The 16,289-nt window shown below is 40.9% G+C and overlaps 1 protein-coding gene and 1 pseudogene across 11 annotated transcripts in view; one reads left to right on the top strand and one right to left on the bottom strand.

Moving 5' to 3' along the window:
* The window catches only part of BCL2L13 (BCL2 like 13), an 86,753-nt gene that overhangs the window by 63,813 nt on the left and 6,651 nt on the right, over window positions 1-16,289 (bottom strand). For all 11 annotated transcript variants that reach the window (XR_013364532.1, XM_077871731.1, XM_077871732.1 and 8 more), the window contains exon 2: window positions 9,494-9,659. Coding sequence is in view for 10 of the 11 variants with exons in the window: in XM_077871731.1 (XP_077727857.1) it covers window positions 9,494-9,611 (118 nt within the window). In the remaining variant the exon portion in view is untranslated. The remainder of the gene's footprint in view (window positions 1-9,493; window positions 9,660-16,289) is intronic.
* LOC144297484 (small ribosomal subunit protein uS14 pseudogene) lies at window positions 4,681-4,850 on the top strand (annotated as a pseudogene).

Genomic DNA, 16,289 nt, shown 5'->3' with positions numbered 1-16,289 from the left:
TTAAGCTTCTCTCCTTATGTAAAGTGGGAAAATAATACCTACCTCAAAGAGATGTTGTCAAGGCTAATGAGATAAGTCCCATTACATTGAAAATGCTCAATAGGGAAGCCCAGGTGTCTCAGCGGGTTTAGCACCGCCTTCAGCCCAGGGCCTGATCCTGGAGACCCAGGATCGAGTCCCATGTCAGGCTCCCTGCATGGAGCCTACTTCTCCTTCTGCCTGTGTCTCTGTCTCTCTCTCTCTCTCTGTCTTTCATGAATGGATAAATAAAATCTTTTTAAAAATAAATAAACAGGGATCCTTGGGTGGCGCAGCGGTTTGGCGCCTGCCTTTGGCCCAGGGCGCGATCCTGAAGACCCGGGATCGAATCCCACGTCGGGCTCCGGGTGCATGGAGCCTGCTTCTCCCTCTGCCTGTGTCTCTGCCTCTCTCTCTCTCTCTGTGACTATCATAAGTAAATAAAAAAAAAAAAAAATTTAGGGCAGCCCTGGTGGCGCAGCGGTTTAGCGCCGCCTGCAGCCCAGGGTGTGATCCTGGAGGCCTGGGATAGAGTCCCACGTCGGGCTCCTTGCATGGAGCCTGCTTCTCCCTCTGCCTGTGTCTCTGCCTATCTCTCTCTCTCTGTGTGTTTCTCATGAATAAATAAATCTTTAAAAAAAATAATAATAAAAATAAAAATATAAATAAAGAAATAAAGAAATAAATAAAATAATCTCTTTCACCCAAAAACGTAAGAATTTTGACCAATCACTGAATTACACTGAATGAAAGTGTTTTTAAGAGAAACCCTTCTTGGGCACCTGGGTGGCTCAGTGGTTGAGCATCTGCCTTTGGCTCAGGATGCAATACCGGGGTCCTGGGATCAAGTTCCAAATCAGGCTCCCTGCAGAGAGACCACTTCTCCTTCTGCCTATGTCTCTGCCTCTCTCTGGGTCTTTCATGAGTAAATAAATAAAATCTTAAAAAAAAAAAGCGGGAGAGGGGGGAAGCGAGACGCCTGGGTGGTTCATCAGTTGGGCTCATCGGTTGGGCTCATCGGTCTTTGGCTCCGGGCATGATCCTGGGATCCAGGATCGAGTCCTACATCGGGCTCCTTGCAGGGAGCCTGCTTCTCCCTCTGCCTAGGTCTCTACCTCTCTTTCTCTCTGTGCCTCTCATGAATAAATAAAATCTTTAAAAAACATTTAAAATTTTAAATAAATAAATAAATAAATAAATAAATGGGAGGAAGCCCTTCTTTTACCTGCTGATAGTCCTTCAATCACACTTCCAAGACAACTCAGAGTAGGGTAAAAAGAGTAGGCTGAAAGTTTTGGTCAGCATTTTGAGTTCCATAAAAACATTTCAAACTTGGGGATTCCTGGGTGGCTCAGCGGTTTAGCACCTGCCTTTGGCCCAGGGTGTGATCCTGGAGTCCCAGGATCCAGTCCCACATCAGGCTCCCTGCATGGAGCCTGCTTCTCCCTCTGCCTGTGTCTCTGCCTCTCTCTTTCTGTGTGTCCCTCATGAACGAATAAATAAATAAAAATCTTTAAAAAAAAAAATTTCAAACTTAACATCTGCTGGTTTGTTTTTGACTTGCCCTTAATCAAAAATACAGGGCACATAAAAAATAAAATACGGGCACTTAAACATTTGAGACTCTTAATTAGAATACAATCTGTTGAATCTTTTTTTAAAAATATTTTATTTATTTATTCATGAGAGACACACAGAGAGAAGCAGAGACATAGGCAGAGGGAGAAGCAGGCTCCATGTGGGAAGCCTGATGTGGAACTCAATTCCAGGACCCAGGGATCATGCCCTGAGTCAAAGGCAGATGCTCAACCACTGAGCCACCCAGGCATCCCAAATCTTTTTTTTTTTTTTTAAGGTTTTATTTATTGATTCATGAGGGAGAGAAAGAGAGAGAGGCGGAGGGAGAAGCAGGCTCTATGCAGGGAACCCGACGTGGGACTTGATCCCGGTCTGCAGGATCACGCCCTGGGCTGAAGGCGGCGTTAAACCGCTGAGGCACCCAGGGCTCCCCATCAAATCTTTTCTCTTATAATGATTTATTTATTTACTTACTTACTTAGTTGAGGGGGAGGAGCGAAGGGAAAGGGAGAATCTCAAGCGACTCCCTGCTGAGCATAGAGCCCCACACAAGGCTCACTCGATCTCACAACCCTGAGATCATGACCTGAACTGAAATCAAGAGTCAGCTGCTTAATCAACTTAGCCACCCAGGTGCCCTGAATTTGTTTTTTAGTCTGACGTGAGAGGTAATTCCTCCATTTCTCTGCATTCTAGATTTTATCCTCAGAAGCAAGCTGGATCATCAGAGAAGTACGTACATGTAATGTAGGTCCACATACAATGTTAACTAATTGTTTTAACTGGGCTGCATTTTGGTGTCATTTCTTTAGCTTTAATCCAGAATCATATTAAGAGACAATGTTTTGAAAGCTATTTATGGTGACGGAATTGTGATAGAGAATATTATAAAAGAGGAATGTTAAGAATAAGACCTCAACTATTGGGATCTCTGGGTGGCGCAGCGGTTTGGCGCCCGCCTTTGGCCCAGGGCGCGATCCTGGAGACCCGGGATCGAATCCCACGTCGGGCTCCCTGCATGGAGCCTGCTTCTCCCTCTGCCTGTGTCTCTGCCTCTCTCTCTCTCTCTCTCTCTCTCTGTGACTATCATAAATAAATAAAAATTAAAAAAAAAAAAAAGACCTCAACTATTATCCTCCATGCTTATTTTTGAGAGTTTTAGTCAATGCCTGAATCAATTTTAGATTTGGGAAGATTACAAAAAAAAAAAAAAAAGATTTGGGAAGATCTGTAAAAAAAAGGCCATCCAGTTCCTCATTATATGAAGAACATGGGAATTAGAGAAGTTGAAATGACTTGCCCAGGCTCAAATAAATCCTATAAAAACAAAATTAGAAAGTAGATCTTCTCAGGGAATCTGGCTGGCTCAATCCATTGACTCTTGATCTTATGAGTTGTGAGTTTGAGCCCCACACTGAGTGTAGAGATTACTTAAAAATCTTTAAGAAATTAGATCTTCTGGACACCTGGGTGTAGAGATTACTTAAAAATCTTTAAGAAATTAGATCTTCTTGACACCTGGGTGGCTCAGTGGTTGAGCATCTGCCTTTGGCTCAGGGTGTGATTCCTGGAGTCCTGGGATTGAGTCCCGCATCAGGCTTCCTGCAGGTAGCCTGCTTCTCCCTCTGCCTGTGTCTCTGCCTCTCTCTGTCTCTCAGGAATAAATAAATAAAATCTTAAAAAAAAAATTAGATCTTCTGAAAAGTAAAATTATTACTGAATTCTAAAACATGGTAATCTTTTATATACAGTGAAAAATAAGGAATACATGAATGTTTTATCTGCCATTTGTCTCTTTTTGGAAAAATCTACATACCTAAAACTATACACACCTACATACCCAATCACACCACCACCAATACTACCACCATGCCACAAAGTAAACAAAAATAATGTCTTGGTTACCATATGCCTTACCCGCCAGATTAAAGAAAAGCAGCTGATTAAAGGAGTGTCTATTCTCATGAGACTAATGTGATGCTGATTACACACGACAAGTTGTCATACTTGATAATAAGCCATGTGGAAAACCTAAACCAGAAAAAGTCTACTGCTGTCAGGACACAAAAGGCTATTTATTTAGCTAACCAATGACCTAGACAGATTCAGTGATTTTCATTTAATCAATGCCCCCACCCCAGACTTTCAAAAGCAAAAAGCTACGCAGTAGCACCACGCAGCATAAATCCCCCACTATAAACCCAGAGAAAAATATTTCAAAGATAAACAGACTTTAGCACACCAAATCCCATCCACTTCAGTGTCAAATCAAGAGTCAAGTGAGTCAGCAATCATCATATTCCAGCCCTGAAATACACACAGGGCTTTCAAAGTGAGTATCAGATCAACAAATTTAGAATAGTTCTATGGGCAGAGCAAAATACTTCCTACATCTATGGGTCTCCAAACTGAATGCACATTAAAATTACTGAGCAAATATATTAAAAATACAGATTCCCAAGCCCCATCATGAAGCATTTAGTTTAATAGGTCTAGAGTATGGCTCCATGATTTTATTTTGGAGGGATTTTTTTTAAGATTAAAAAAATCATTTTTAAGTAATCTCTATACCCAAACATGGGGCAGGACCGTACAAAGATCAAGTCGCATTCTCTACTGACTGACCTTGCCAGGTGCGCCCATGATCTTTTTTAAATAGCATTCAGGCGGGGATCCCTGGGTGGCGCAGTGGTTTAGTGCCTGCCTTTGGCCCAGGGCACGATCCTGGAGACCCGGGATCGAATCCCACGTCGGGCTCTCGGTGCATGGAGCCTGCTTCTCTCTCTGCCTGTGTCTCTGCCCCCCTCTCTCTCTCTCTCTGTGGCTATCATAAATAAATAAACTTATCTAAAATCTTTAAAAAAAAAAATAGCATTCAGGCAATTAGTCTTGACAAATACTGCTCTAGAAAACCCAAATAATTATAATCAAATTAAAAACATCTACCAAACATAAAAACAATATGGTTCCATTATTTACTCAATAGCAAAAACAAGTACCCCAAATGATACCATAGTAGGCAGATGTTTAAAGGTAAAAAAAAAAGAGCCTTTTGCCTCATTGCATCTGAGACAGCAAAGCAAGATGGGTCACCAGCAGCTCTACTGGAGCCATCCCAGGAAATTCGGCCAGGGTTCTCCTTCTTGCCATATCTGCTCAAACCTGCGAGGTCTGATCTGGAAATCCGGCCTCAATATGTGCCCCAGTATTTCCAACAGTACACAAAGGATAGAGGCTTCACTAAGCTGGATTAAGTGAACTTCCTTGAATAGGTCATCTAAGAGACCTACTTTAACTACAGAAATCTAACATCTGTACCTCATGCTAACTCATTGTTCATAAAAATACTTCAACTATGAATGTTTAAAAAACAAAAGTACAAAACAGCCAATCACAATGGTAGTTTTCAGGTTCCAGTGTTCCCACTCCCCAACATATCCTGCATAATGGAAGACAGATTTGAGACAGGACAGATTCGAAGGAGAAGAATGCAGGGAAATTTCATCATGCACCCACTCAAAATCTGGTTTCAGGATCAAATATCCATTCCTGATAGAAAAGCTGAGAAAGAATGAAACAGTACATATCTCTAGAAATAATGAACCCTGAATCAAAATCTGGGATGGGGTTATGAGAATCTGTCTTAAAAACTTGATTTGAGATGGCAATATCCTCCAAACTGGGTCTACAGATTCAATGCAACCCCTATCAAAATTCCAACTGTAGGGTACCTGGCTGGCTCAGGCCATGGTCTTGATCTTAGGATCTTAAGTTCAAACCCCACTAAGGGTGAAGAGATTACTTAAAAGAATTATCTTTAGGGCAGCCCCGGTGGCGCAGCGGTTTAGCGCCGCCTGCAGCCCGGGGTGTGACCCTAGAGACCCGGAATCGAGTCCCACATCGGTCTCGCTGCATGGAGCCTGCTTCTCCCTCTGCTTGTGTTTCTGCCTCTCTCTCTCTCTCTGTCTCTCTCTCTGTCTCTCTCTGTGTCTCTATGAATAAATAAATAAAATCTTAAAAAAAAAAAAAGGGGGGGGGATCCCTGGGTGGCGCAGCAGTTTGGCGCCTGCCTTTGGCCCAGGGCGCGATCCTGGAGACCCCAGATCGAGTCCCACGTCGGGCTCCCGGTGCATGGAGCCTGCTTCTCCCTCTGCCTGTGTCTCTGCCTCTCTCTCTCTCTGTGTGACTATCATAAATAAACAAACAAAAAAAAAAAAATTAAAAGAAAAAAAAGTAACTGAAATACAGCCACACTCACTCATTCATGTATTATGTATGGTTACTTTGTGCTACACTGACAGAAACGGGTTACAACAGAGTGTGTACAGTATCGTCACAGCTCCATCATCGCAGCTCCACTGTTGCGTAGCGCTGTGTACCACAGTGACACAATTACAACCACAGGGCAATGCCACCCATATTGCCATACCACAATTTTCATTTACCCAACATGTCAAGTCAAGAAAAAAAAAGGTGGACTTTGTTCTTTTACGGCAAAATGGAATATACATTAGTTATCAAGTTAGATGGCAAAGTATTGTACTTACTAAGCAATGACATTAGAGCTCTGCTAGAAGCACATAATATCCAGATATTACCAGACTCATCAGAGTATTCCCAAGTCACAGGAAAGCAAGTCAGAAAAAATAGAAAATTTAAAATGGAACTTTTCATCATAGAATTACTTCATAAAAAAAAAAATGAAAATGAGGCTGCAACCAAAGTAAGTTTCTATGTGGTTCAGCTGTTAGTCAAGCAAGGAAAGTCATTTACTGATGTCAAGTTAATTAAACTCTGTTCAGCTAAAGCAGCTAAAGATATGTGTCATAAAAAATAAGTTTAAGATTATTAGTCCTTTGGAAAAAAAAAAAAAGATTATTAGTCTTTTGGAAAGAACACCTGCTCAATGAGTTGAGGACAATGGGAACAACATCAATAGTCCATTGAACTACAAGGCAAACAATTCTGAGTGGTTTTCTTCGGCTCTTTATAAACTGACAGTTGTCTAAACAGCTCAGCTGCTGTTTATTCAAGAGTCCATATCAAGTTTGAAGTGACTAAATAATTGGCATGCCTAACACAATAATTATGGGTGAGAATATTTTTTTAAAAAATGGGATAACAGGGATCCCTGGGTGGTGCAACAGTTTGGCGCCTGCCTTTGGCCCGGGGCGCGGTCCTGGAGACCCGGGATCGAATCTCACATCGGGCTCCCGGTGCATGGAGCCTGCTTCTCCCTCTGCCTTTGTCTCTGCCTCTCTCTCTCTCTCTGTGTGACTATCATAAATAAATAAAAATAAAAATAAAAATAAAAAAGAGCAAAAGTAGACACACTCAACCGCTGAGCCACCCAGGCATTCCTAAATGAATAATTAAAAAAAAAAAAAAGGTAAAATAGTTGCTGAGTTTGGTTATAAATTATAAATTAAATAACTGGTATCACATTTTCTTTTAGTAGTCTTTAAAAGTTATATTGATGTAATTTTATTAAAATAGTAACCTCCTTTGGGGTACTTAAAATATGACTTAATATTTAAAGACAAAACACACCAGGAGGTGCCTGGTGGTTCAATTGGTTAAGTGTCCAACTCTCAATTTCCGCTCAGGTCATGATCTCAGGATCCCATCTTGGAGCTTGCTCAAGATTCTCTTTCCCTCTTCTTCTGCCCCTGCCCTCCCAACCCACACCGTGCGCATGTGCTGTCTCTCAAAAAAACCCAAAAAACCAGAACACAGCAGGTAGTCACATTTAAGTATTTATTTTTTTTTAATTCTTTTTTTTTTTTAATTTTTATTTATTTATGATAGTCACAGAGAGAGAGAGAGGCAGAGACATAGGCAGAGGGAGAAGCAGGCTCCACGCACCGGGAGCCTGACGTGGGATTCGATCCGGGGTCTCCAGGATCGTGCCCTGGGCCAAAGGCAGGCGCCAAACCGCTGCGCCACCCGGGGATCCCAGTATTTATTTTTTTAATTAAAAAAAAAATTGGGGGGGTGGACCTGAGTTTCTCAGTCGATTAAGCATCAGCCTTTGGCTTAGGTCCTGAGCCCAGGGTCCTAGGATGAAGCCCTGCAACAAGCTTTCTGCTCAGCAAGGAGTCTGCTTCTCTGTCTCCATCTCTTTCCCTCTGCTCTCTCTCTCTTAAATAAAGAAATCTTTTTAAAAAATAGGGAAAAAAGAAAAAAATTTTTTTTAGATTTAATATATTTATTTGACAGAGAGAGCACAAGCAGGCAGAGTGGCAGGCAGATGGAGGAGAAGCAGGCTCCCCAAGGAGCAGGGAGCCCAATGTGGGGCTCAATCCCAAGACTCTGGGATCATGACCTGAGCTGAAGGCAGATGCTTAACCGACTGAGCCATCCAAGTGCCCCACATTTAAGTATTTAAATTAGGAATATGAAGACATCTTTTGTCATCCCTACTGTTAGAATGGCTACTAGATTCCATCATTTCTGAATTCTTAACTCTACCCTTTTTTGAACTAGAATGGAAGCAAATAGATTAGAACTAACTCCATAGCTGCAGTAGAAATCAATTGATAAGAATATTTATCATGGGAGACACCTACATGGCTCAGCTGGTTAAGTGTCTGCCTTCAGCTCGGGTCATGATCCCCAGATCCTGGGACTGAGCCCCACATAGGGCTCCCTGCTCAGCAGAGGAGTCTGCTTCTCCCTCTTCCTATGCTCCCACTGTGTTCCCTCTCTCGCTCACTTTCTCTCTCAAATAAATAAAATCTTTTTAAAAATTTATGATGCTATTACATCTTAACAAATAAGATAAATTTAGACTCCAGTAACTGTTTTAACCTTCATTTGGTAAACTATTTACAGAAAAATATATACAACTTCACAATACAAAAAATTATGCTAAAAACTCTTAAGTCTATCAGATACAGGGTGTCTACATGGCTCAGTCAGTTAAGGTTGGACTCTTGATTTTGGCCCATGTCATGATCTCAGGGTCATGGGATCAAGCCTCCTTTATCATGCAGAGTCTACTTAAGATTCTCTCAGTCTCCCTCTGCCCACCCCCCACCAACTCATGCACATGTGTACGCATATGCACACTCTCTAATAAATCTAGAAATTAAAATATTTTTTAAAAGTCTATCTGATAAATACATTGCTCAAATTTAATATCCTTGAGAAAAGTCAATTCAAGAAACTTAACTTTTAAAATAATTATGTAATTCTAATCTATGTTTTGTTAAGTATAAAATTTTGTTTTAAAGATTTTAGGGGATCTTGGGTGGCGCAGCGGTTTGGCACCTGCCTTTGGTCCAGGGCGCGATCCTGGAGACCCGGGATCGAATCCCATGTCGGGCTCCCTGCATGGAGCCTGCTTCTCCCTATGCCTGTGTCTCTGCCTCTCTCTCTCTCTCTCTCTGTGTGTGACTATCATGAATAAATAAATAAAATCTTTTAAAAAAAAATAAAGATTTTATTTGAGAGAGAGACAAAAAGAGAGCATGCACGTGGGTGCACAAGCGGGTAGGAGGTGCAAAGGGAGACAGACTCCTGAGGAGCAGGGAGCCAGATGCAGGACTCAATCCCAGGACCCAGAGATCATGACCTGAGCCAAAGACAGACACTCAACCACTGAGCCACCCAGGTGTCTCCCCAAGTATGAAATTTCTAAAGAAGGATAAAATTCTGTTTATTTACATGTACTTAGTACATTTTTACATGTACCAACAGCAATCATTTAAATCACCACACTCTTAAAAAGCATTATGCGTCTTTTCTGGGAATGGATTAGGGGGTGGGAATGGAAGGGATGAGGGGTTATTCTTTGATTTGACCTTATGAACCACAAAGTATTTAGATATATGTATTTTTATACGTGAAGTAATTATTACCACTTAATACAACCACCATAAGCCAAAGACAATACCTTGGAGTAAGGAAAGATTCTCTTGTAGCTTCCCCTGAGAGAGGAGTCCCAAGTAGCTGAGAACCACATATTTTGTTTCATAGTGAAATCCTAGAGGCACAGTAGTAGAGGACGCCATTGAGTTGGCTGGCAGAGCTCCAGAAGGTCTACTTACAGATGTGCAAACCTAAAAAACATAAAGGTATCTTTTCAGTTTAAAGTTTGTTACATGGGCAGCCCGGGTGGCTCAGTGGTTTAGCACCGCCTTCAGCCCAGGGCCTGATCCCGGAGACCTGGGATCGAGTCCCACGTCAGGTTCCCTGTATAGATCCTGCTTCTCCCTCTGCCTGTTGTCTCTGCCTTTCTCTCTGTGTCTCTCATAAATGAAATAAACATATTTCAGACTTTTCTTCCCAATAATCTTTAAAAATTGTAACTTTAGTTTACTTACAAGTGAGAATTTATCAATTCAGATTTCAGATCAAAAGCAAATTTCCCCTTCTATATCTCCCTAGTTTCTGTTTTCACGTATGTGGCAAAAACACTAGCTATGTCTGTACCTCTCCTTCCACCCCAATATATGTTCTCTTATTTCTTTTATTGTTTTAAAGATTTCATTTATTTATTCATGAAAAAGAGAGGCAGAGGAAGAGGGAGAGGGAGAGGCAGGCTCCCCGTGGAGCAGGGAGCCTAATGCAGGGCTTAATCTCAGGACTCTGGAATCATGTTCTGAGCTGAAGGCAGATGCTTAACCAACTGAGCCACCCTGGTGTCCCCTCTTATTTCTTTTAAATAAAGCTTCCCAAGGGCACCTGACTGGCTCAGTTGGTAGAGCATGTGACTTGATCTCAGAGTTGTGAGTTCAAGCCCCATATTGAGTGTGGAAATTACTTTAAAAATCTTTAAAAAAATAAAAAAACAAAGCCTCCTAAATTCTAGCTAGATCCACAGCTACACAACTGCAGACCACATTTCCCAGTTCCCTAGGAGCTTACTGTGCCATACAATTAGCCTGAATCAGGGGAATACAAACAGAAGTTATGTGTGCAATCTGTGGGTCTCTCCTTAGAGACTCTCTCCTTCTTCCTATGGTTTGGAATGTGAATGTGGCAGAAAATCAGTTCTGACATGCAAACAAGGACACAATGTTAGGGGATGGTAAAGGAACAAGAGAGAAGGAACTGGGTTCCTGAATGACCACGTGCAGCAGAGTGGCCCTGCCAGGCTGGGCCAACCACTCGGGAATGCTATTGAAGGTGCCTCATTCTTTTTTTTTAAAGATTTTATTTATTTATTCATGAGAGAGAGAGGCAGAAACACAGGCAGAAACACAGGCAGAGGGAGAAGCAGGTGCCCTGCAGGGAGCCCGATGTGGGACTCGATCCCAGGACCCCGGGGATCATGCCCTGGGCTGAAGACAGGCGCTTAACCGCTGAGCCACCCAGGGATCCCAAGGCACTTCATTCTGAAATCTCTTCATAACGCACCCTAACTTGTACCCTAATTAATACAACTACAGCTTCTACCTTTTCACATGTACTTAGTAGCTATTTTACCTACCAAGTACCTAAATAGTTGTTTCAAACGTATTGTTTGCAAATAACTATTTTCTACTTAAACAATACTGCTTTAAGATCTCAAGAAATATCCAGTAAAAGAAAAAGAGGTTCAGATAACTAATAACATGAAAAAGAGGCAATGTTGGCAAAATTTAAGACCTATAAGCAAATTAAGAGAAATGTCTAAGAGTGATAAACAATGAAAAAATACATGCAGAATATAAAATACACAAAAGAAAATAGTGGCTGTATATAAACAGATAAAAAGAAACAACAAAAATATGCTTCAAATGGTTAAATACTGTCCTTAAAAAATGTATTTATGGGGACACCTGGGTGGCTCAGTGGTTGGGTGCCTGCCTTTGGTTCAGGGAGTGATCCCAGAGTTCCAGGATCAAGTCCCACATCGGGTTTCCTGCCTGGAGCCTGCTTCTCCCTCTGCCCATGTCTCTGTCTCCCTCTCTCTGTGTCTCTCAAGAATAAATAAATTTTTAAAAATGTACTTATGGTTGCGATTATCAGTATTTATTTAGGCTATCAAAAGGAATCCTAGGCGCAGCCTGGGTGGCTCAGCGGTTTGGCACCTTTGGCCCAGGGCGTGAGCCTGGAAACCCGGGATCGAGTCCCTCGTCAGGCTCCCTGCATGGAGCCTGCTTCTCCCTCTGCCTCTCTGTCTCTGTCTCTCTCTCTCTCTGTGTGTCTCTCATGAATAAATAAAAATCTTAAAAAAAAAAAAAAAAAAAAGGAATCCTAGCTCAACATTTAGAAGTCCCTATTGCTTCCTATCTTCAGGGAGGCTACCAAATTATTAAAAACAGTAGACCTCAGACTGCCCTGTTCAACTTTAAAAGTTTACTAACTTCAGAAAGTATTTCAAAATTATTAAAACATACTCCAAAGAAAGGGGAAAAGTGTCACAGCTTACATCACAGGAATGAAAGCCACACTCACTGTAATTACAGGATGTTTTATTCTGAAAAGCTCAAATATTTGATACTTTTACACTGTTACCATCTAATAGTGAGAAGACAATTTTAAATTTACAGATATGAAAAGGGATACCCACAGAGGTAAAATAAGTTTTCTGAGGCCTGTCAGGTACTAGCTAGTTGCAGTGCTGTAATGAATCTTCCCTTTTTGTTTTGTTTTTAAAATTTTTTTTTGCCTGCCTGCTTGCCGTTTGAACCCAATTTCCTATGTAGGGAGCATCCAACATTGTGTCTGTCTTGATAGGAAACAAATCTCCAGCCCCCACTACAAAAGCTAAAATGAGCTATACTTTTTCTTTCCCATTGTTTTGTTTTGTGGCATGTAGGGTTTGGGATCTAGGTTCAGCCAAGGCAGAGACTCCTACTAGGATCTAGAATATGGAAGGACATTTAAACTAAAGATAATTCATGGAGAAGGCTGTGGTACTAGGTCAGCAGAGGCAGCAGGCATATCGGATAGCAGTGTTCTAACTCTTCTATTCCTTGGCCTGATCCTGGCCAACTCAGCAGCTGAGTCTCCCTTGGCTCCTGCCTGTTTCCCAAACCTAATTTTCCAGCTTTCCCATCCATTCTGTGAGCTACCCAATGCCCTTTTCCTGAGTTATTTTCCTGCTTAAATAAGCTAGAATGACTTTGTGTTATTGGCAACCAAGACCTAATTGGAACAAGGGCCACATTGGAACCTAATTTTCTTCAGACTTGTGAGGCAGTTCCCCAACAACTGTAATGCACTACTTTTATGTGAAGATTATGAAATTTATAGTTTAGAAAAATCTTCACGTTCTGCAAAATCCTCATATGGACCTAGTAATTACATCTACTGAAACAGAAGACAATGCCTTCTGTTAACTGTGTGTTCATTCTACACACATTTCCTAAGATACAAGGTACTCTACAGACATTAGGCACAAAGACAGTAATTAAGATAAACCACCTGCCTTTCTGCAGTTTTTGACAAGTAAAGTAAAAATATGCAAATAAATCAAAATAAGGAAGTTCTGTAAGTCAGGATCCACGGAATAAGACAAGGCAACTCAAAAGAAGCAGGAAAGTCTCCCTGGAAAAGGGAAAAGATAGGGAAGGGCTTTATAAAGTAAAATCTGAGCCAATCTGGAATATGAGTTAGGTTTTCATTAACTGAAAACCAGTGTACCATCTCAGCGTAGGGGGATGGAGCAGGGATGAGTTTTAGATGTAAAGACCAGGAAAAAGCACAGAAGTGTTTTGAAACTGACTCGAACATTAAAACTAAGGAATTTGACACGGCTAAATCCTAAGATTTAAGGAGGAGGATGAGGCTCAGCAGGTGTAAACAGCAGTCAACATTTGGCATGCTTTGTATACTGTGAGATTCTAGGAAACTTAGGTTTTATCCTATAAGCAAGGAATTATTTTAACCATTTCATGAATGAACCCCCTAAAACTGTATGTAGGGATCCCTCGGTGGTGCAGCGGTTTGGCGCCTGCCTTTGGCCCAGGAGCGATCCTGGAGACCTGGGATGGAGTCCCGCGTCGGGCTCCCGGTACATGGAGCCTGCTTCTCCCTCTGCCTGTGTCTCTGCCTCTCTCTCATCTCTCTCTGTGTGACTATCATAAATTAAATAAATAAATAAATAAATAAATAAATAAATAAATAAATACATACATACATACATACATACATACATAAATAAAACTGTATGTAAATTCTGTGTGCATGAGCATTTTTTTCTGGAGAGAAAAATCACTCCATTTCTTTCATTAGATTCTCAAATTAGATCATGATGTAAAACAGGCTAAAAACTACTGTAGAACACTAGTAGGAACTATTGAAAGGCTTTAAGCAAAAGAAGCATTATCAACTGATTATATCCTAGAAAAATCATCCTAGAGGTAGTATAGAAGATTAAGAATAGAGAGTGGAGGGAAGGACACAAGTTAGGGGGAATATTGGAAAAATCTAAACAAGAGATATATGAAGGCATGAGTTAGAGCAAGAACACCAGAAAGAAGGGGATGAACAGGAAAATTAAGAACTTCAAAGATTTGTTAACTAACTCAGTAAGAGTTAACTCCAGGCAGCTGTTATGGAAAGTGGTGTTATTCCTATTTCTCAGAACAGATAATAAAGGAAGAATTGGTTTAGAAGAGGATAACAGGGGGATCCCTGGGTGGCGCAGCGGTTTGGCGCCTGCCTTTGGCCCGGGGCGCGATCCTGGAGACCCGGGATCGAATCCCACGTCGGGCTCCCGGCGCATGGAGCCTGCTTCTCCCTCTGCCTGTGTCTCTGCCTCTCTCTCTCTCTCTCTCTCTCTCGCTCTGTGTGACTATCATAAATAAATAAAAATTTAAAAAAAAAAAAAAAAAAGAAGAGGATAACAGGTTCACTTTGGGGCATACATAACTTAAAAATACCTACGAGTTGTCCAGAGTTGTCCAAGTGAAGATGTACAGCAAGTAGTTAGACATAAAAGGCCTTATACTAAGAGGTCTGGACTGGAGATACAGAATTGTGCTCTGCATAGATACAAGTCAATGAAATTATCTAAGGAGATTGAATGGAGAGTTAGTGACTTCCAATGGGTAGGAAGTGTCAAAAGTGAGAAAGGGTATTACAGTTTGAAAAACCCATATTCAATAGATAGTTTCACATTGGAAAAGGAAACATTACCTACTGTTTTCATTTAACAAAGTATAAACAATAAAGCTCAGTAAATCTTCAATCTTTTTTTTTCTTCAATCTTCTCTGTATCAATGACTCAGTGCAGGGATGGGAGAGAAGAATAAATGCACCCATCACTCCCTACCCCACCACCAGAATAGAAGACAGAATTTTTTATGTATCAAAAAGAGACATGGTTTTAAAAAATATGTGGAGAAATACTGGCTTCATCTGAAAAAGAAACACCATTAGAATTCAGGGCAGGGCAGCCCCGGTGGCTTAGTGGTTTAGCGCCCCCTTCAGCCTGGGGTGTGATCCTGGAGACCCCGGATCGAGTCCCACATAGGCTCCCTGCATGGAGACCAGGGATAGAGTCCCACGTCAGCCTCCCTGCTTCTCCCTCTGCCTGTGTCTCTGCCTCTTTCTCTCTCATGAATAAATAAAATCTTTTTTTAATAAATAAAATCTTAAAAAAAAATAATTCAGGGCAAACTAACATTTCTGGAGTGGTCAAAAGTTGAGAAGCTGGCAGAGGCAACCTTTAAGTCTGGAATGGAAGAGTCAGAAAGGAAGCAAGAAAACCAGGAAAAAGAATGTTCACAGAAGTCAGGGAGGCACTTCAATAATAAGGTAGTGAAGAAATGTATGAAATGTAGCCACCAAAAAAATTAAAGTCTCAGGATAATGATCCCTAACAGGGCAGTTCCATTTGTTGGGCAGGGACAATGTCAGAAGACAGGGAGTTGAAGACTGAATGTGAAGTGAAAAGGGATAGAAAGTAGTTTTAGTCTATTCTTTCAAAGAAAGAGCCTGGTTGGATGGAAAGAAAAGAACAAAAGTCAGAGAGAGAGAGAGGTAAGTTTGAGAGTTCATTTGTTCTGTTGTTATGCACAACAAAAGAGTCTTAAGCATGTTTACACTCAGGGGTAAGAAGCCAATGAGATATAAATACAGAAAGCAAGGAATAAATTATGAAGTGAAGTTCCAAAAGAGAGGGGAGAACAGAGCAAATCAGTAACAAAATTTCAACTTTACAAAGTCTCAGAATAAAGAATGAGCAGGAATGAAGAAGTACTCCCATTTTGAATGCTTTAAATAAAAAAATTGATGTTCTCAAATTTGTTATATTCAAATTCCTGTACTTATAAAAAAATTTGTATCTGAAGACAATTTTAGTCATTCTCTGACCCACGTACCATAGAAAAAGCATAATTCACTGAATTTCCAAATTTGGTTTTTAGCCTAGTGCTCTTCAAATTTTTTTACAAATCCCAATTGCCCAACCATAAATGCAATTTTAATCATGGATTTCATAATTTTCCATCCTCCACACTCACTTTACTACCTGCGGTAAAGTCCTCAGCTCTAACACATATAACAGTACACATGTTGATATCCATACATCCATATATTTGATGCAGGATTATATTCTATTCAATCATTTTATCATTTCTCAATGATTCACACTAATGGAGAAGATGGTAATACAAATTCCAATCATTTAAGTTCAGTATAGTTTTTTTTTTTTTTTTTAAAGATTTTCATTTATTTATTCATGAGAGACACAGAGAGAGAGAGGCAAAGACACAGGCAGAGGGAGAAGCAGGCTCCTTGCAGGGAGCCTGATG

This window comes from Canis aureus, chromosome 25 (assembly GCF_053574225.1).
Source record: "Canis aureus isolate CA01 chromosome 25, VMU_Caureus_v.1.0, whole genome shotgun sequence".
Classification (NCBI taxonomy): Eukaryota; Metazoa; Chordata; class Mammalia; order Carnivora; family Canidae; genus Canis; species Canis aureus.
This window is presented reverse-complemented; position numbering and strand designations above follow the sequence as displayed.